This window comes from Sapajus apella, unplaced genomic scaffold (assembly GCF_009761245.1).
Source record: "Sapajus apella isolate SASKATOON/1434 unplaced genomic scaffold, GSC_monkey_1.0 scaffold8, whole genome shotgun sequence".
NCBI classification, from domain to species: Eukaryota; Metazoa; Chordata; class Mammalia; order Primates; family Cebidae; genus Sapajus; species Sapajus apella.
The window spans coordinates 38,409,581-38,430,825 of NW_022436948.1; the positions used below are offsets into that span (position 1 = coordinate 38,409,581).

A 21,245-nucleotide genomic window follows, 5' to 3' on the forward strand; every position below is an offset into this window, starting at 1 on the left:
ACTGTTACACTCTGATATCAGGAGGCAAAAGCCCTTCCAACCTTCTCTGGCCTTGCAGGACCCACTGCCCGCCAGCTTTGTCTCTTCCCTGCCTTGGTCTGGCAGTTGCAATGGAATACAGGTCTCCAAAGTGCTTCCTGTCTCTATGGAAACTGGCAAGCAGCACCAGACTGATGGCCACGCTCCACAGTGGCTGGGCAGAGCGGCGGCACAGAAGGTGGATACCAGGTGTTGTACTCTAAAAGGCAGGCTGAATTCAAAAGGATGAAGTAGAATCAAAGAAAAATAAAACATTATGTGGTAACCTAGGAAAGCAAAGTCTTTCAGATAAATGTACAAGATACAATAAAATAATAGGAAAAAAAATGACTGCAGAATTCTAAGTATTTGAAAGATCAGGCGGGGATTCCAAAACTGGAAACATTTTGCACTTGCACTTCGTTATCAGTCTTAATTTTTCCTCCAATTTTTCTATCTTACATGATAGAAATAGATTGGACTTCTCTCGAGAATTATAAGCCTGCCTTAATGACATCTGTGCTTTTCAATCCAATATGCTTTAGAATGCAATATGTGCTTCAGCCCACACAACTACTGAGCCACAACTTTCACGTTAGATTATTTGTTTAGAATGCCTTCAGTAATTTAGTGGACGTAATAGCATGCTATGTGTGCATTTAGATATATTTTTGGACTCAAGTTTAGGCAACAAGAATGATCTTGAACTTTCTAAGATACAGGTTCTTTGTATAAATACTCATAACCAATTGGTGGAACAGATGAGCAGGAGAGAGAGAAAGGGATAGGAAGAAAGGAGAGAGAAAGAACAAAAAAGATGAAAAAAGTTGAAGGGAAAAATCTTAAAGAATATTAGGCTAGCACTGTAATTCATTTAAAAATGTGTTGTGTCTATCATTTCTTGTTGAGTTTTATATTCAAGAACCATTAACTTATTTTGTATCTACTGATCCATTTAACATCCGTGTTTTCACAACCAAGATATGAGGACCTTAATGTAGAAACAGTACTTTTGTTTAAATGAGATTCTTGAGAGAACACAAACATATTTTAAAAGCAACCAAAACATGATGTATGCTATTTGATTCAGGTGTCTGTGTCTCTGTTGTATTACACAATTATGTAGATTAAGTTGATAGTTTTCACTAAGGACAAATATAGGCTAAAATGAAGGATCAAAATATTTGGAATTATCTCATGAGACTTTTATACTTTATTATTGAAAAATTGTGTCTTAAATACTCTTCACATCTTGTTTTTGTTTGTTCCCCCTCACTGTTTTAAATCTGGTTCTTCCTTTAAAAAAGTTTTGCTCCTTTTTAGGAGCTAAACAATAGTGAGAGGTGCTAAGTTGCTGTTAAATAGCTCACAAAATTCGATCATTAAAGCCTCCAAAACTATCAACCAACTTACTTCCTGTGAAACAAAGCCTCGACCACTGCCTGCCTGTCTAGATATATCTCAGGTGATTATTGCCCTTAGAGAGTAAGAACTCATGAGCAGTCTGCACTGATCTACTGCTATGGCCACATTCAATCATTAGCACAGGAAGAGGGACGGAGAAAACCGTTGCCACCACTCATCATCCATTTAAGAGTTTGCGAGGCTTGAATGATGTTATTTTCAAAAGCAGAGTGATGCTTTGGGTTCAGTGTTAAAATATGCATCTTCCTAGTCTCTTTCAGCAATGGTTATTTCCAACACCCTCTCTTTCCTACTTTGCTTATTGTTTTTATGCTATAAGTTCACATCGTAGCAGATCACAGAAGTAAGAGAGGCCATAATCTTAGAATGTTCTTCTTTATGTCCTAGGTGATAGTGTGCTGGATTCTTGGTGATTAGACGGTGAAGGCATGCATGAAACATGTGAGAAAGTGACAGCTCTTAACTAACTGAGGTCAATAGGAGTCAAGACTCAGTTCACTTGATTCTGAACTTGATAATTCCTAATGTATTCAAAAAGGGTTTGACCATTCTTTCCTTAATTATATGACAGATGGTAACATTGAAGGAATAATGGCAACTACTCAGTCTACTGTTTAAAGACAGGACCAGGAGAGTGATTTTCTTGGAATACTGAATTATTGCTCTTCATTAAAATGTATTCCACTGCAATAAATTAAGAAAATTTTTTCTGCACAACTCCTGAAACTAACTTAAATGCTTTTCAGCCACCACTAATGTTAGTTAGAGAGAAATAAATTTGGAAGTCAAAGAAAAACTAGCAAGTCAAGATTACTGTTCGTAAAGTAGAAGACAAAAGGGAGCCTATTTGAAGTATTTTTATTGGAAGAATTGTGTGTGGGAATGGGGAAAATGCTAAAAATTTGCATAGGAGCACCAGAAAGAGATATCAAGCATGGCTCTCAGAGGTGTGGTATAAATATTTAACAACATGCTCTATGGAGAAAATCATTGAGTTGTGGTGTTTGCCAATTTCCCTGGTAAAAACAAACCCTCTGTGGTCAATTTCAAGCTGCCAACCTCTGTCACTGAGCATGAATTGAGAAGAGTTGCACTTAGTTGACGCTCCGGAGCTGGTGTGAGCCAGCTCTAGCATATCAAGCTTTTATTTGGATTTCAAATGTTCATTCACTTATTAAAAATAGGTGTAAAAATGTCTAAATGCATCTTTGACATGTTTGACTATAAACTATGTTTTGCTTTTATCACTGTTGTTTAGTCAGAATTAAATTTACCATATTTTCATGGCCACTGAAAAGGCTCTATTAAAATGAGTACTGATGCAAGATAAATTGGAAAAGGAACAAAATATAAAATACTTTTAGAATCACAGAAGTCCAGCTACCTAAAAAGGCTTAGGTAGGGCTAATACTTAATATTCAAAAAATGTTAATTGTATGCCTATTTTTCCTTTTCAGGTGCATCAATTTGGCACAATTCTGTCATTTCAGGTCCTATTTTAGGGCTTTAATAGTCAGATATTTCTGTTCTGGATCACCATCTGCTTTATCTTTATACATATAATCCTTACATATTTTAACTAGAATTTTAAAAAGTCTTAAGGTGTAATACTAATATATCTTTAAGGCTTTTAAGATTTAAATTTTCCCTGTATTTTCTCAGTGAAGAATTAGTCTTTCTTTCTGGCCTTCCATCAGGACCATGAACAAATGCATGGGACTTAAGTTACTTTGGTCATTCTATTGTCAAAAGGGCCTCTGCAAATGCCAGCCACTGTTTTAAGATGATGCATTTACTTTAGATGACAAACATCTTTTGAGAGCTACTATTTACTATTTACGGCATGGTAAACAAGGCAGCTGATTAAAAGAGAAGTAAGATGTCCCTGTTACTATAACCATAATTAGCTTAGAATCAAGTAAGGAAGAGAAATATTTACACAAATGATAAGAGGAAGTAAACACTAGAAGGAAAGGAAGAAAATAATAAATGTAACTTGCTTGGAAAAGTAGCCAGCTTCTAAGATTCTCAAGTGAAAATTTTGTTTCTTTTAAATCTTGTCATATGCTTGTTCAGTAAGAATGACTCCTCTGAAATCTAGGATGGTGGTGAGCTTAGCCTGAGTCAGTATTATTTTAAAATAAGGTCTCAATGACATGACTAATGTATATTAAAAATTCTTGTCTATGGTAAACAAGATCCGTACCACGCCATCCAAGCTGCCTTCTCCCTGGCCATTACACTCTCTCCTAAACTATCTAATTACTTCGAAGACTCCTTAGTAAGTTTCTCTTTCTCTACCCATCCTTCAGATACTGATTCATACAAAGCAAGGCACATAGTAGGTTCTCCAATACATCTATGTAATTATTGCATTGAGGCTATTTATGTAAATTAAATGTATTTTAATTGACAAATAATAATTTCATTTGTTTTTGGGGTACAATGTGATGTTTTGATCTATGCATACATTACAAAAGGATTCCATCAAGCTAATTAGCATATTCACCACCTCACCAACTTAACCATTATTTTTGTAGTAAGGACATTAAAAATCTATTATTTTGGCAATTTTGAAATACACAATAAATTAATTGTGGTTATCTAGTAGCAAATTAATTTTGCTAATTTGAAAAATTAGTAACTTATTTGAAAAGACTCTAAGATTGAATGGAGACCATGAAGAGTTAAAACAGAAAAGTAGCAGCTAACTCATGATCTATTCGGGTTAAAATCAGAAGGAAAAGGCAATTCATAGCTTTGAGAAGTTTGACTGTCTACAACAAAGATTTCAAATTGATTTTGGAAACCATATATCCCAAAGGCCTTTAGGATTAGGAGATTCTCCACACAAGCATGCTCTGTATTGTGAAAAACAAAGTTATTTGGCTGCAGGGATTTAAGCTGCAGGTCCTAGGGAACTAAAGTTATACTTTAAAGTCAGAATACATGTGGGGAGAGATGGAGGGAAGCTATCCTAATCTCCAACCTGGAAGAACAGGGTACAGATAAACTAGTGTATATTAAGTATCTGGCAGATAGAGGACTCCAACAGACATTAGTTTCTTCCTTCTGTGGGCCACTGAGAAAAAAGTTAAAATAATTATGAAAGTAATTTCTCAATAAGATATTTAGGGACGGTTAATTATCAAAAATGTATTATCAAGAGGACAAGATATTTAAGGAGAGTTCATATTGACATCTTATTTAAATTTCAATTTAACACTTCAAATGATTACTCAGTTGTTTTTTTTATTATTATTGTTGTCTAATTTACGTTGAAACAGAGTGATAAAGCCTTTGTGGAAAGATAAGAATAAAAATGTTGAACTTTCAGAACAAACTTCAAATGGTTCATTGACTTTGTTTCACTACGGAAAAATCACTTAACCTCCCAGTGTCAGTTTACCCATCTGTGAAATGAGAAGGATGATATTTTCTTATGGGAATGTTTTGAAAATTGTTTTGTAAATGTAGTGGATGAGCTTTTGCAAGCATCACTGCTCTTTTTCCACTTCTTTAAAGAAGCAAACAGTATTATTTATGTACTGGTTGATAATCAAACTGTCATCTGGTTGAACTATGTATATTTTTATTGGCAGTTGTGTGCTTTTTATTACTTAAAGAATTACTCCCAGATTGCTCAATTTATGCATTACATCAACATCAGTTACCCAAGAAAAGTGTTTTGAAACCATTTTGAGCTTCTTATTTGTGAGCTCCTAATCTCTAGTAATTATTTCTTCTTTCTGTCTTAGTTCACATTTTCTCTGATAGGGTTTTTCGCTTCACCTCACTTCACAAGATTGATAGTTGTCCATGTCACCTTGCTAGAGGTCACCTCTGAGCTGAAGGCAAAACACACCCACTCTGGCTCCTGTTGACTTTCAAGTCAACTACCAAGGAATTTATTCCAGACATCTCCTAACCTCAATTTTAAAACTCCACCCTAAAAATTACAGGGCGATATCCTGGGGAGTTGCCATAGTGACTCTGAGAGGTTGGCATTGAAGAGACAAAACTTCTGATACAAGATTTTTTACTTGATAGGCTTAATTATGTAAGGTGTTCATGATTAAGTATGGAAAGAAAATTTCCCCTTCAGGCTCTTCTTTTATGGTGCCAATCAACTGGTTTCTGGGTAATAAGAGTCCTTTTTTTTTTCCCGGGGTTGGGGGTGGGAACAGCACGTATAAAGTATTTTATTTATTGTGCCACAAAATAACCTGTATTTTCACAAGAAGAAAATTACCTGTCTGGCCAGGTGCAGTGGCTCACGCCTGAAATCCCAGCACTAGGAGGCTGAGACGGGCGGATCACAAGGTCAAGAGATCAAGACCATCCTTGCCAGCATGGTGAAACCCCATCTCTACTAAAAGTATAAAAATTAACTGGATGTGGTGGCACATACCTGTATTCCCAGCTACTCAGGAGGCTGAGGCAGGAGAATCACTTGAACCCAGGAGATGGATGTTGCAGTGAGCCAAGATCCCACCACTATACTCCAGCCTGGAGACAGCGAGGCTGTATCTCAAAAAAAAAAAAAAAAAAGAGAGAGAGAGAGAGAGAGAGAGAGAATCTCCTTACATGTCCAAAGCAGAAGTGCCCAGTTTTAGGAAAATGTTTTTGTTACATAGCATTAAAAATTTTCTTCTATAAAGTTTAATGGAAATGTTGCTTTTTGGACAGGAGCCATCAGAGTCTTAGTACTTTATATATATATTTTTATTATACTTTCAGTTCTGAGATACATGTGCAGAACATGCAGCTTTGTTACATAGGTATACCTGTGCCATGGTGGTTTACTGCACCCATCAACCCATCATCTACATTAGGTATTTCTCCTAATGCTATCCCTCCCCTTTCCTTCTACCCCTGGACTGGCCCTGGTATGTGATGTTTCCCACCCTATGCCCATATGTTCCATTGTTTAACTCCTACTTTTGAGTGAGAACATGTGGTGTTTGGTTTTCTGTTATTGTGTTAGTTTGCTGAGAATGATGGTTTCCAACTTCATCCATGTCCCTGCAAAGGACATGAACCCATTCTTTTTTATGGCTGCACGGTATTCCACAGTGTATATGTGCCATATTTTCTCTATCCAGTATAACATTGATAGGCATTTGGGTTGGTTTCAAGTCTTTGCAATTGTGAATAGTGCTGCAGTAAACACATGTGTGCATGTGTCTTTATAGTAGAATGATTTACAATCTTTTGGGTATATACCCAATAATGGAATTGCTGGGTTAAATGATATTTCTAGTTCTAGATCATTGAGGAATTACCACACTATTTTCCATAATGGTTGAACTAATTTACATTCCCACTAACAGTTTAAAATCCTTCCTGTTTCTCCACATTCTCTCCAGCATCTGTTGTCTCCCGACTTTTTAATGATCACCATTCGAACTGGCATGAGATGGTATCTCAATGTGGTTTTGATTTGCATTTCTTTAATGGCGAGTGATGATGAGCTTTTTTTCATGTTTGTTGGCCACATAAATGTCTTCTTTTGAAAAGTGTCTGTACATATTTTTTGTCCACTTTATGATGAGGTTGTTTGTTTTTTTCTTGTACATTTGTTTAAGTTCTTTGTAGATTCTGGATATTAGCCTGTTGTCAGATGGATAGATTCCAAAATTTTTCTCCCACCCTGTAGGTTGATGTTCACTCTGATAATAGTTTCGTTTGCTGTGCTGAAGCACATTACTTTAATTAGATACCATTTTCCAATTTTGGCTTTTGTTGCAATTGCTTTTGGTGTTTTAGTCATGAAGTCTTTGCCCAGGCCTCTGTCCTGAATGGTATTCCCTAGGTTTTCTTCTAGGGTTTTTCTGATTTTAGGTCTTACATTTAAATCTTTAATACATCTCGAGGAAATTTTTGTATAAGATGTAAGGAAGGGGTCTAGTTTCAGTTTTCTGCATATGGGTAGCCAGTTTTTCCAACACCATTTATTAAATAGGAAATCCTTTTTTTATTGATTGTTTTTGTCAAGTTTGTCAGAGATCAGATGGTTGTGTGGCATTATTTCCAAGGTCTCTGTTCTGTTCCATTGATCTATACATCTGTTTTGGTGCCAGTATCATGCTGTTTCATTACTGTAGCCCTGTGGTATAGTTTGAAGTCAAGTAGCATGATACTTCCAGCTTTGTTCTTTTTGCTTAGGGTTCTCTTGGCTATATGATTCCATATGAAATTTAAAGCAGGTTTTGTTGCAGTTGTTTCTGTTGTTTGTTTGGTTGGTTTTGGTTCCCAGTGAAATTTAAAGTAGCTTTTTCTAAATCTGTGAAGATAGTCAATGGTAGCATGATGGTAATAGCATTGAATCTATAAATGACTTTGGGCAGTATGGCAATTTTCATGATATTGATTCTTCCTATCCTTGACCATGGAATGTTTTTCCATTTGCTTGTGTCCTCTCTTATTTCTTTGAGCAGTGGTTTGTAATTCTTCTTGAAGACAGCCTTCACATCCCTTGTAAATTGTATTTGTAGGTATTTTATTCTCTTTGTAGCAATTGTGAATGGGAGTTTGGTCATGATTTGGCTCTGTTTTTCCTTTATTGGTGTATAGGAATGCTTGTGATTTTTGCATATTGATTTTGTATCCTGAGACTGCTGAAATTGCTTATCAACTTAAGGAGCTTTTGGACTGAGATACTGGGATTTTTTTAAATACACAACAATGTCATCTGCCACAGAGATTCTTTGACTTCCTCTCTTCCTATTTGAATACCCTTTACTTCTTTCTTTTGCCTGATTTCCCTGGTCAGAACTTCAAATTCTATGTTGAATAGGGGTGGTGAGACAGGGCACTCTTGTCTTGTGCTGGTTTTCGAAGGGAATGCTTACAGCTTTTGCCCATTCAGAATGATATTGGCTGTGAGTTTGTCATAAACGGCTCTTATTATTTTGAGATTTGTTCCATGACCACCTAGTTTATTGAGTGTTTTTTGCATGAAGGCATGTTGAATTTTATCAAAGGCCTTTTCTGTGTTTATTGAGATAATCATGTGGTTTTTGTCTTTGGTCCTGTTTACGTGATGGGTTACATTTATTGGTGTGTATATATTGAACCAGTTGAACCAGCATTGCATCCGAGGGATGAAGCCAACTTGATCATGGTGGAGAAGTGTTTTAATGTGCTGCTGGATTTGGTTTGCCAGTATTTTATTGAGGATTTTCTCATTGATGTTCATCAGAGATATTGGCCTGAAATTTTCTTTTTTTGTGTTATTTTTCTGCCAGGTTTTGGTATCAGGATGACGCTGGCCTCATAAAATGAGTAAGGGAGATGTCCCTCTTTTTCTATTGTTTGGAATATTTTCAGAAGGAATGGTACCAGCTCCTTTTTGTACCTGTGGTAGAATTTAGCTATGAATCTGTCTGGTCCTGGGCTTTTTTTTTTTTTTTTTTTTTTTTTGGTTGGTACACTATTAATTACTCCCTCAATTTCAGAACTTGTTATTGGTCTATTCAGGGATTCAACTTCTTTCTGGTTTAGTCTTGGGAGAGTGTATGTTTCCAGGAATTTTTCTATTTCTTCTAGATTTTCTAGTTCATTTGTATAGAGGTATTTATAGTATTTTCTGATGGTAGTTTGTATTTTTGTGGGATCAGTGGTGATATCCCCTTTATCATTTTATGTGTGTCTATCTGATTCTTCTCTCTTTTCTTCTTTATTATTCTGGCTAGGTGTCTATTTTGTTAATCTTTTCAAAAAAATCAGTTCCCAAATCATTAATTTTTTGAAGGGGTTTTCATGTCTCTATCTTCTTCAGCTCTGCTCTGATCTTAGTTATTCCTTGTCTTCTGCTAGATTTTGAATTTGTTTTCTCTTGTTTCTCTAGTTCTTCTAATTGTGATGTTAGAGTGTCAAATTTAGATCTTTCCTTGCTTTCTCCTGTGGGCATTTAATGCTATATATTTCCCTCCAAACACTGCTTTACCTGTGTCCCTGAGATTCTGATAAGTTGTGTCTTTGTTCTCACTGGTTTCAAAGAACTTATTTATTTCTGCCTTAATTTCATTATTTACCCAGTAGTCATTCAGGAGCAGGTTGTTCAGTTTCCATGTATCATTGTGCTATTTTCAGTGAGTTTCTTAATCCTGAGTCCTATTTTGATTGCGCTGTGGTGTGAGAGACTGTTTGTTATGATTTCCATTCTTTTACATTTGATAAGGCGTAGAATAAATGTGATGAGGTGCTGAGAAAAACGTATATTCTGTTGATTTAAGATGGGGAGTTCTGTAGATGTCTATTAGGTCTGCCTGGTCCAGAGCTGAGTTCAAGTCCTGTATACACTTGTTAAATTTCTCTCTCATTGATCTGTCAAATATTGACAGTGGCTGTGGGGTATTAAAGTCTCCCACTATTATTGTTTGGGAGTCTAAGTCTCTTTTTAGGTCTGTAAGAACTTGCTTCGTGAATCTGGGTACTTCTGTATTGGGTGCATATATATTTAGGACAGTTATCTCTTCTTGTTGCATTGATCCGTTTATCATTATGTAATGCCCTTCTTTGTCTCTTTTGATCTTTGTTGGTTTAAAGTCTGCTTTATCAGAGACTAGAATTGCTATCCTTTTTTTTTTTTTTCCTTTCCATTTGCTTGGTAGATTTTCCTCCATCCCTTTATTTTGAGCCTATATGTGTCTTTGCATATAAGATGGGCCTCCTGAATACAGCACAGAGTCTTGACTCTTTATCTAATTTGCCAGCCTGTGCCTTTTAATTTTGGCTTTTAGCCCATTTACATTTAAGGTTAATATTGTTATATGTGAATCTTATCCTGTCATTATGATGCTAGCCAGTTATTTTGCCTGTTAGTTAATACAGTTTTTTCATAGTGTCGATGGTCTTTACAATTTGGCATGTTTTTGCAGTGTCTGGTACTGGTTTTCCTTTTCCATATTTAGTACTTCCTTCAGGAGCTCTTGTAAGGCAGACCTGGTGGTGAGAAAATCTCTCAGCATTTGTTTGCCTGTAAAGGTTTTTATTTCTCCTTCTTTTATGAAGCTTAGTTTGGCTGGATATGAGATTCTGGGTTGAAAATTCTTTTCTTTAAGAATATTGAATATTGTCCCCTACTGTCTTCTGCCTTGTAGGGTTTATGCAGAGAGATCTGCTATTAGTCTGATGGGTTTCTCTTTGTTGGTAACCCCACCTTTCTCTCTGGCTGCCCTTAACATTTTTTCCTTCATTCCAACCATGGAGAATCAGATGATTATGTGTCTTGGGGTTGCTCTTCTTGAGGAGTATCTTTGTGTTGTTCTGTGTACGTTCTGAATTGGAATGTTGTTTTGTCTTGCTCAGTTGGGTGAGTTCTCCTGGATAATATCCTGAAGTGTGTTTTCCAGCTTGGTTCCATTCTCCCTATCACTTTCAGGTACACCTGAAAGTCAAACATAGCTTTGGCCTTTTCACATAGTCCCATATTTCTTGGAAGTCTTGTTCATTCATTTACATTCTTTTTTCTTCAGTCTTGTCTTCTCACTCCATTTCATTAAGATGATCTTCAGTCTCTAGTATCCTTTCTTTCACTTGATCGATTTGACTATTGATACCTGTGTATGCTTCACAAGGTTCTCATGCTGTATTATTCAGCTCCATCAGGTTATTTATGTTCTTCTCTAAACTGGTTATTGTGGTTAGCAGATCCTCTAACCTTTTCTCAAGGTTCTTAGCATCCTTGCATTAGAACATGTTCCTTTAGCTTGTAAGAGTTTGTCATTACCCATTTTCTGAAGCCTGCTTCTGTCAATTTTTCAAACTTATTCTTTGTCCAGTTTTGTTCCCTTGCTGGTGAGGAGTTGTGATCCTTTGGAGGAGAAGAGGCATTCTGGCTTTGGGGTGTTTCAGTCTTTTTCAGCTGGTTTTTCCTCATCTTCATGGATTTATCTATCTCTGGTCTTGCTGTTGGTGACCTTCAGATGGAGTTTTTGTGTGGTCATCCTTTTTGCTGATACCGATGCTTCTGATTTCTGTTTATTAGTTGTCCTTCTAACAGTTAGGCCCCTCTTCTGCAGGTCTGTTGGAGTTTGTTGGGGGGTCCATTCCAGATCCCTTTTGCCTGGGTACCACCAGAAGAGGCTGCAGAATAGCAAAGATGATTGCCTGCTCCTTCCTCTGGAAGCTTTGTCCCAGAGGGACACCCATCAAATGCCAGCCAGAGCTCTTTTGTGTGAGGTGTCTCCCTGTCAGGAGACATGGGGGTCAGGGACCCACTTGAGACAGTCTGTCCCATAGCTGAGCTCAAGCACTGTGCTGGGAGATCTGCTGCTCTCTTCAGAGTTGGCAGACAGGAACATTTAAGTCTCCTGAAGATGCACCCACAACTGTCCCTTCCCCGAGGTGCTCTGTCCCAGTGAGATGAGAGTTTTACCTTTAAGCCCCTGACTAGGGCTGCTGCCTTTCTTCCAGAGATACCCTGCCCAGAGAGGAGGAATCTAGAGAGGCAGTCTGGCTACAGTGGCTTTGCAGAGCTATGGTGTCCAAGACTTCCTGAAGCCTTTGTTTACACTGTTAGGGAAAAACCACCTACTCAAGCCTCAGTAATGGTGGATGCCCCTCCCCCCACCAGGTTCCAGCATCCCAGGTCAACTTCAGACTGCTGTGTTGGCAGCAAGAATTTCAAGCCAGCAGATCTTGGCTTGCTTGGCTTGTGGGGGTGGGATCTGCTAAGGTAGACCACTTGGCTCCCTGGCTTCAGCCCCTTTTCCAGGGGAGTAAACGATTCTGTCTCCCTGGCATCGCAGGGGCCTCTGGGGTCTGAAAATACTTGATGTCCAGCTGAATGGCTGCCTGGTTTTTCGCTTGAAACTCAGGACCCTTGTGGTGTAGCCACCCAAGGGAGTCCCCTGGTCTGTGGGTTGCAAAGACTGTGGGAAACGCATAGTGTTTGGACTGGAAAGCATAGTTCCCCATGGCACAGATCCTCACAGCTTCCCTTGGCTAGGGGAGAGAGTTCCCCAACCCTTTGCACTTCCCAGGTTAGGTGACACCCTTCCCTGCTTCTGCTTGTCCTCCATGGGCTGCCCCCATTGCCTAACCAATCCCAATGAGATGAACCAGGTACCTCAGTGGGAAATGCAGAAATCGCTTTCTTTCTGCCCTGGTCTTGATGGGAGCTGCAGACAGGAGATGTTCCTATTCAGTCATCTTGCCCAGAAGTTCCCAGTAATAAGATTCTTATGCCAATAGTTCCACCATAAGCTCAAGTGGTGCTTGTAGTAATGATTGAATCATTACAAAACTAAAGAAGAAAAGGGAAATATGTTTAATGAATGTGATTAAGTCATTATAGTGTTCTTGCATATATAAATTATCCTTGACTTAATGAACTGCCTTGCTTACATAATAATATTTTTACCTGGTTCTAGAAAGTCATTGTTACCCATGTTAATCTTGGTTATCAGACTTAGCAGAGTTTATCTTCAGATCATCTTGCTGGAGAAAAATTTATATATTATGTATTCATGTGCTCAAATTTTGTTAGACGATTAGAAGTGCACTTATTAAGTAAATTTATTACATGAATTACTTTAATAAATTAGTAAAATGCTTAGGAAGATCAAAACCTTGATTACATACTGATGATATCCAAATTAACAAGGGTCATTTAAAAATATGCATTTTTCTGATTATAAAAGAAATATATATTACTTGGAGAAAATCAAGAAACCACACAAAGGAACCAAGAAGAGTATAACCTGTATCTCCTGGATTAATCACTTTAAAATTTGAATGGATATTCTACACTTTTTAAAGAGTACTCACACTGTCGTACACAACACATTTTTGTATTTCTAAAAAGAGCTAAGTCTACAGGAAAACCCAGTTAATTGGGATACTTTTTTTTTTTTAAACAGAAATTGAATCTAAAGTTTTAGTATTCATATTTCAAAAAATTTATTCAGGACTATAAAAGCTATCAGGGATGTATTTTATGTTACCCCTATTGCTTTAAAGAGTCCAACTTATCCAAAATTATTTCAGTGCCTTATCTTCAACACCGACCAAGTCTGGTACCATAATAACAAATGCAAAGCCTAGGGAAATCAGTGATTATAATATTACTATTTAAATATAAATCTTTATATATGCCTAGGTGAAAAAAAAAATTCCTAGAACAAGAAGGGGAGTATAAAGGAGTCTTAATTATGTTTCAATACTATTGTTCTCTGAGGATTTTCAGTTTTTTTCTGTCTTTTGTAATATATAGTTTCACTGTTGTTTGGTTGCTTTAAATTTTATTTTGTATGAGAAGTTAAGGCTGGTGTAGATCTTGGGAAGTGAATCATTTTATGACTTTCATTTAACCAACATTTTCTTTCATACCCTTTTAGGCAGCCAAGGGCAGTTCCCACTAACACAGAATGTAACCGTTGTTGAAGGCGGAACTGCAATTTTGACCTGCAGGGTTGATCAAAATGATAACACCTCCCTCCAGTGGTCAAATCCAGCTCAACAGACTCTCTACTTTGATGACAAGAAAGGTGAATACATTTTCTTTCAAATGTTTTAATCATATTCTAAAATAGTCTAATTACAATAAATTTATTTTTCTGAGATGATTCAAATTATTCCTTTTGATTACCAAACTGCCGCTGCTTGTATTTAAACATGTTAAATATTAAATACTTTAGTTTGCAAGTCATAAACACCAAAGATAACCTATGTCAACTTTTTAATAAAATAAACAGTTCTAATTCTGTTTCGAAAATAGTTTTATGCCTTCTCTTAACAACCATCTTCTTTCCAGATACCATGTATTCTCACTCCTGTAGCTGTTTCGTTTATAGTTTGAGTTTTTTCTTTCTCCTGATAATATAATATTACTTTTATGAAAATTAGTTTTACATATTTGGAAGATACAATATGATTTTATGAAAGTTAAATGTTTTAATTTCATGAATTTGCTCTGAAAGTAAGAATTGTAAAAATGATTCACTCAAAGTATTTCATGTTTCCAAAATAAACTGAAATTAAGTAAGAAGCTGTATTTTTTAAAGTTGAGTTGGACTTCATTAACTAATTTTGGCTTCTTATTGGATAATAGATTTTGATTAAACTTTCCCAGGGAAAAAAGGAAATTCATGTTATATAATTCAAGCAAACCAAATAGCTAAGACTTCATCAATTATTAGATTAAAAAGTGAGTCCATAAATGATAATGAATATGGAACTGTTGCTTAAGATACATTTCTATTATATAGGATATAAATAACTATTTATATATTATCTATTTTTATTCTTAAAATTAGCTGTTAGTCTTAATACCTTTTTAAATGAATCTGTGTAGATAATAGTAAGATAACTTCAAATTAGTTCTATTTAAACAATTAAAATGTCATCACAGACAGTCTAACAAATGTGCCCAGTTCACCTAAAAATGTGCATTCATCATATTTTGTTCATTGTTATGATTTTTCTTCCTTGATATTCTCTACATATAAAAGGAAATCTTTAGTTTGTTTTAAATGTTATACTTATGAAGGATTGATGAAGTATCTAATTCATTTATTTCATAAATATTTATTGAGAGTACCTTTGTACCAGGCATTAAAATTAGGTAGCAGAAAGTTAATAGTATCCGCCTTTTTGGGGAATAGAGTCTAGTGGAGGAGACAGACAATAAAGAAACATGCAAATGAAATATATTTTATAGTATATTGAAAGGGGACAAGTGCTATGAAGAAAAATGAACCAGGGTTAGAGGAAGTGTTAAAGTCCTCCAGCGAAACAAAACGAATAGAATAGAATAGAATAGAATAGAATAGAATAGATACATTGATAGATATTTATTTTACTAAACTGGCTCAATTAATTGTGGGGTCTAGTAAGTTTGCAAAATGCGGGACAGGGTGGTAGGCTGGAGAGCCAAAGAGATTTTGTTGCAGCTCATGTCCAGGGGCAGTGTCAGGGAGAATTTCTTCTTTAGTAGACTTCAGACTTTCTCCTAAGGCCTTCAACAGGTTGAGTGTGGCCTGTCCACTTTATGGAGAATAATCTGCTTTATTCAAAGTCTACTAATTTAAATGTTAAACTCATCTAAAAAGTACCTTCACAGACACATCTAGATGATTGTTTTACCAAACATCTGGGAACTGTGGCCCAGTCATATTGACATTTAATATAAAATTAAATGCTACATGTCGATATGTCAGTCATAATATAAAACTAACTGTCATGGAGGGTAAATGCCTAATACTGCATTAGAACTTTATTATTTAAAAAGAGCTTTAATTTACAATTTTAGTTGTTTCTTTCCAGCAAATGAAGTTCTATTAGTTAAAAAATTAAATGCATACACAAACCCACTCACAGAGATTTAACAACCTGTTTATGCTTTTAATATTAATTGATTACAAATATTAGTAAATACATATTTAAAGCATATGCTCAAATTTAAGGTGGTGCCAATTTTAAGGAAATGTCTCCTTTGCTTAATACTGTGATGCAAAAGAAAATGTTCTAGAAAAAAACAGACTTTTAGAAATGTTCATGGAACAATTAAATGTATTATACTATTTAATTTGTCAACTTGATTATACATACATATTTAAAGTAATATGAAAAATATACTAATTTATAAATATTACTTTTTTCACCCCTTTAATGAAACAATCTTGCTTATTAGCAATTTTTGAAAGTGTAGCACACTATCAACAAAAAATTTGTCCCAAGCAGCAACTGAACTTTTATAACATTAGGACACTTTTTGTTGTTGCTCATTGTCCCACAGGTGTATAATGACAATCTGTACTTTATAAGGAGAGATGTACTGCTTTTTACTGCTTTTTAAGGAGATCTTTAAGAGTCATGTTTACAATGACATCTCCAATTGTGAGTTCAAAGCCTCAGGCACAAAGACAAAGCTTATGTGAAATGCCCTTGCCTCTGCTTTTATCCTCTGAAAAACATCTAAAACTAGAAAAACTAAAATTGATTTGGGATACTTAAAGCTAATAGATCTTTCTTGGAGAAAACAGAGAGCAACTTGTAATAAAAGATTTGCAAGGATTTTATTATAAGGCAACCTCCTCTTTTCTGAGGGATAATTAGGAGAGAAAAAATCATGCCATATTTGGGAAATATGGTAATATATTCCTGCATCTTTACACTGCCTTGAAATAATGAATATACCAGTTCTATGAATTGTTGAAGTATACACTTTTTTTTGAGGGGGGAGGAAGACAGGGTCTCATTTTGTTGTTCAGGGAATTTTTCAGTGGCACTATTTCTGTTCACTCCAACCTCCACCTCCCTGGCTAAAGCAATTCTCCTGCCTCAGCCTCCTGGGTAGTTGGGAGTACAGGCATGTGCCCCCATGCCCAGCTAATTTTGTTGTATTTTTTTGTATAGAGGAAGTTTCACCGTGTTGTCCAGGCTAGTCGGGAACTCCTGAGCTCAAGTCATCCCCCCACCTTGGTCTCTCAAAGTGCAGGGATTACAGGCGTAAGGCACTGTGCCCTGCCTGCACTTACTTTACTGAATATATATATATATATATATATATATATTTTTTTTTTCCCCAAATGCTGTAATAGCTTAGTTAGGTTGGAAAAAAACCTGTGTATGTGTGTTTGTGTTTTTGGTAGGATAGTTTTCTGTTTTTGATACTTTGTTTTTTCTAACTCTATTGTGGTTCGAAATGTCAGTTGCAGTAAAATAACAGAGAGCACTGAAGAAAGAAATCCTTTGGCAATCTAACATGTCTATTCCCTCATATGTGAGTGGCTCAATTTCCTTTTTTTTTTTTTTTCGTCCTTACAATCCATTCACAAGAGTGATTCAATTTCTGTGTGAGGTCTTAGTTGAAAGGATCCTTGGACAATAATGCTTATTAAATAAGAGTTTGAAATTAAAAGCATTTTAAAAAGATTTCATATTATAATTTTGCACACATCATTTTTTAATCTGCATTTGCCTGTGTAGTTCTCACCAATTTTGAAGCTTATCTTGAGCTTGTCTTGAGCAAGCAAGCATTCCAAGTTGTACCAGAGCCTAAGTGAAGAAGGTGAGCATGAGTTAGACTACAGTACACAATGCATACCTGTTGTATAAGTGAAGACTGCACATGAGAGCGAGAGAGAAAAGGAAAGGAATGGGCTGTCTGTGTCATTGATTATACCACCCCCTACAGGTAGCTGTTACTGTTACAGCCTCATCTATTGCCCCCCTCTTCTTTCTGTCTCACATTATGTTTCCAGTGGTTCTTAGCCTGAGCTAAAATCACTTGGGGGACTATCCAAACAGAGTCTTCCAGAGATAATGCAGTATCAGAAATATTTTAATTATATCTCAAATGATTATAAAATGCAGCAGAGATCAAGACACTTGGGTTTAAGCATGTCAATTCTCTCAAGAGTTTTGCACCCCTGGGCTTGGATTTCTGTATTGCTAAATGTTACTGAGTATGGAAGGCAGGAAAGAAGGGAGGGAGGGAGGAAGGAAGGAAGGAAGCAAGGAAGGAAGGAAGGAGGGAGGGAGGGAAGGAAGGAAGGGCAAATTGTTCAGAAAAAGAAGAAGTACTGATCACTACCTCACAGCCATTGCTACTGCCACTATGAGCTCCGAGATGCAACCTGGGGAGCATTTCATGCTACCTGGAAATGCAAGTTTCCAAGGGTCCTGGCTATGAATGAGAAAGTCAGGATGGCAGCCCACATTCATGTTAGAGTTGGAAAAGCCTTGTTTACATGAATTTATTAGCTGAATAAAAATATGCTGTGAGTGGTCAGTTGAATCAAGTAAAGGAGAATTAGGCTAAACTCCTTTTCCTAGGGATCTCTGTCAGAGACTTTAAATGTCAATATTCATGTAATCTCAGCTACTCAGGAGGCTGAGGCATGAGAATAGTTTGAACCCAGAAGGTGGAGATTGCAGTGAGCCGAGATTGCACTGCTGTACTACAGCTTGGGGGACAGAGTGAGACTCTGTCTCAAAAAGAAAAAAGAAGTGAATCAGGAATCTCTTCACAGAGGAGATAGGTGTCTAGTGGGGGAATTGGCTGAGGTGAAACTAATATTGTCATATTTCTCACTGAAGTAAAATAAAGATGAGGGCATCAAATTCAAGTTTCACAGCTTTTTACCATGTTTAATGTAATCAGTAGCTTGTGTCCATTGATTAATGGAAAACATAAGACCAAACAATCAAGGATATTTCTCCGCAGACAGTCAGCTAATGACTGGTAGTAAAGAAGTTAGAATCCAGGTGCAGGTTTTGCCTTGATTTTAACGGAAATATTCCTGAGAAAAAAGGGGTCTGGAAACCATGTTGTTTTAAATGTAACCTGGGCAGCCTCTGCCATTGGTCTTGACAGCTAACATTTTGTTAAAGAGCTACATATCACTTCAAACTGCTGAAGATATACATAGATTAACACAGAAGGGCTGGGCGTAGTGGCTCACACCTGTAATCCCAGCACTTTGGGATGCTGAAGCAGGCGGATCACCTGAGGTCAGGAGTTTGAGACCAGCCTGGCTGACTGGCGAAATCCCATGTCTACTAAATATACAAAAAATAGTGGGTGTGGCGGTGGACACCAGTAATCCCAGCTACTCGGGGGGCTGAGGCAGGAGAATTGCTTGAACCTAGGAGGCAGACGTTGCAGTGAGCCGAGATTGCACCACTGCACTCCATCTTAGGAATCAAAGGCAAAACTTTATCTCAAAAACAAAACAAAACAAAAAACAAGAATACAGTATAGTCAGCATTGTCCAAGAGAACATTCCATGATAATGGGTATGTTCCATATCTGGGCTGAGCTGAACGATTCAGTTGTCACATGTAGATACTTAAATTTACATTAATTAAAATTCAGTAAAATTTTAAAGTTTGGTTTCTGTCACACTAGCTGTATTCATGTACTCAGTATTGTCCCATGGTCAGCACTTACTATTTTGGAAAGCACAATTCTAGATGCTGATTCACTCATCAGATACCATAATAGACCTTGCCCAAGTCCAGCCTTGGCTACTATAGAATATGTCCTTTCTAACTGAGAAAGCCCGTAGGCTATCATAAAAAACATGCATCAAATATTCAATAAATGATTTTTTTACTGTTTAAATTGTACAGCTTTAAGGGGGACATTGTGGCACAGGTGACAGACAGTCAGATCTGATTTTAAATTCTGCCTCTCACACCAGCCAGCAGAGTAATAAAAGGTGTTCATTGAAAGCCCACTACTGGTGGTTGGACCAGGATTGTATTTTGACCAGTTCCCTGACTGCTTTGTGTGTTCCTAAAAATCAGACATTATTAGCCTATGAAGCAGAAATTCAATTACAATTCCACCTCATTTCTGTACAGCCTACATATGAAGACTTTTTCTTTAATACCTAAGAATCTGGAAAAACTAAATAGAAAATTAAAATCAAGAGGAAAATGTATAGATCCTTACAGGTCAGAGAACCCTCGAACAGATGTAGCTAAGACGACATTCACTTGTTATAATCCTCTTCCCTTTCTTTTTGCACAAATTTTTACCACATCTGTTACAAATAGTTGATAAGCATTTGGAATAGAGTGGGTATAGGGAGACAGAGAGCATAGGGAGCAGAGGTCACTGAAACACCACATAAATGCTGTGTGGCATTTGGCAACGGAAAAAAAAATCAATTAGATCATACTGTCTGTTTTTCTGCAGGTGGAGAAAAAAAATCAATTGAAGTAGCACAATCTGATCACTTAATGCTCAGGAAAGAACCCTTCGATTCCTTCCTATTATTGAGAAAAATACTTTGAACAAACATCTCCAGAAACCCAGAACATACACATTCAACAGATACATCTCCCTGGGCTTGTACGTGTTTTTATATAAAAATGTAAAATACGGGACTTTTTTGTGATTTTCTTCTCAGTATTTCTACTTTTAAAAATTGTTTTTTAATAATCCTTAAAAATTTCCTAAAGAAATCAAAATAAAAAGCTATTAAAGACATAATTTAAAATCATTGGTGTTAATTAGCCAATTATTATGCTGATAATTTTACACCAATACTGGGAATAATGGAAGAGGAAAAACATGAGTAAAATGTCCTAAAACCAAGGGTGATAAAGGGAATAAAAATGAGAGGAACCAGAATTGGAGGTACAGGTTCTTCTGGCCCTATGCCAATCCATGCCACCTGACTGTCTATCTCCACAACTGCTATCAATCAACTTGACAGCCTTTATTAAAGATTAACTGAGTAAAGCAGGTATTACATTTGGCTACTATCACCCTTCTTTTTGTTTTCTTTAAAAAATGCAGCTATTGTATGTCTGTACAATAAAAAGTGAAATTAATAATGATAACTTATACAGCAAAGTTATTAGACAACTTTCAGCATGTTTACCTTTTCTCATGGGATCTCAACAAAAATAGGCATTCCCAATTTATCTAAAGATATTGATATTTACATATTTAAATAACTTGAGTAGTAAATGACTAAGCAATGAAGAGACTTGAGTTCTGTGGCCAGGTGTGGCGGCTCACAACTGTAATCCCAGCACTTTGGGAGGCCAAGGTGGCTGGATCACTTGAGGTCAGGAGTTCAAGACCAGCTTGGCCAACATGGTGAACCCCATCTCTACTCAAAATACAAAAATTAGAGGAGCATGATGGCATGCAGTTGTAATACCAGCTACTGGGAGAATCGCTTGAACCAAGGAAGTGGAGGTTACAGTGAACCAGTACAGCCTGGGCAACAAAGCAAGACCCTGTATCAAAAAAAAGAAAAAAGAAAAAGAAAGAAACTTGAGTTTTCTTATGACAAGTCTAATTCCCTTCATGCTTTGTTATGCTGTAA

General features: G+C 36.5%; 1 protein-coding gene across 4 annotated transcripts in view; it reads left to right on the top strand.

Annotated features, from left to right (window-relative positions):
- Positions 1–21,245, top strand: part of CADM2 (cell adhesion molecule 2) — a 1,064,920-nt gene that overhangs the window by 810,412 nt on the left and 233,263 nt on the right. For 3 of the 4 annotated variants that reach the window (XM_032276649.1, XM_032276647.1, XM_032276648.1), the window contains one exon: positions 13,791–13,940. In XM_032276649.1, the coding sequence (XP_032132540.1) occupies positions 13,791–13,940 (150 nt within the window). Of the gene's footprint in view, positions 1–13,790; positions 13,941–21,245 lie in introns of those variants that run through there. The other variant, XM_032276650.1, reaches the window with a different exon arrangement.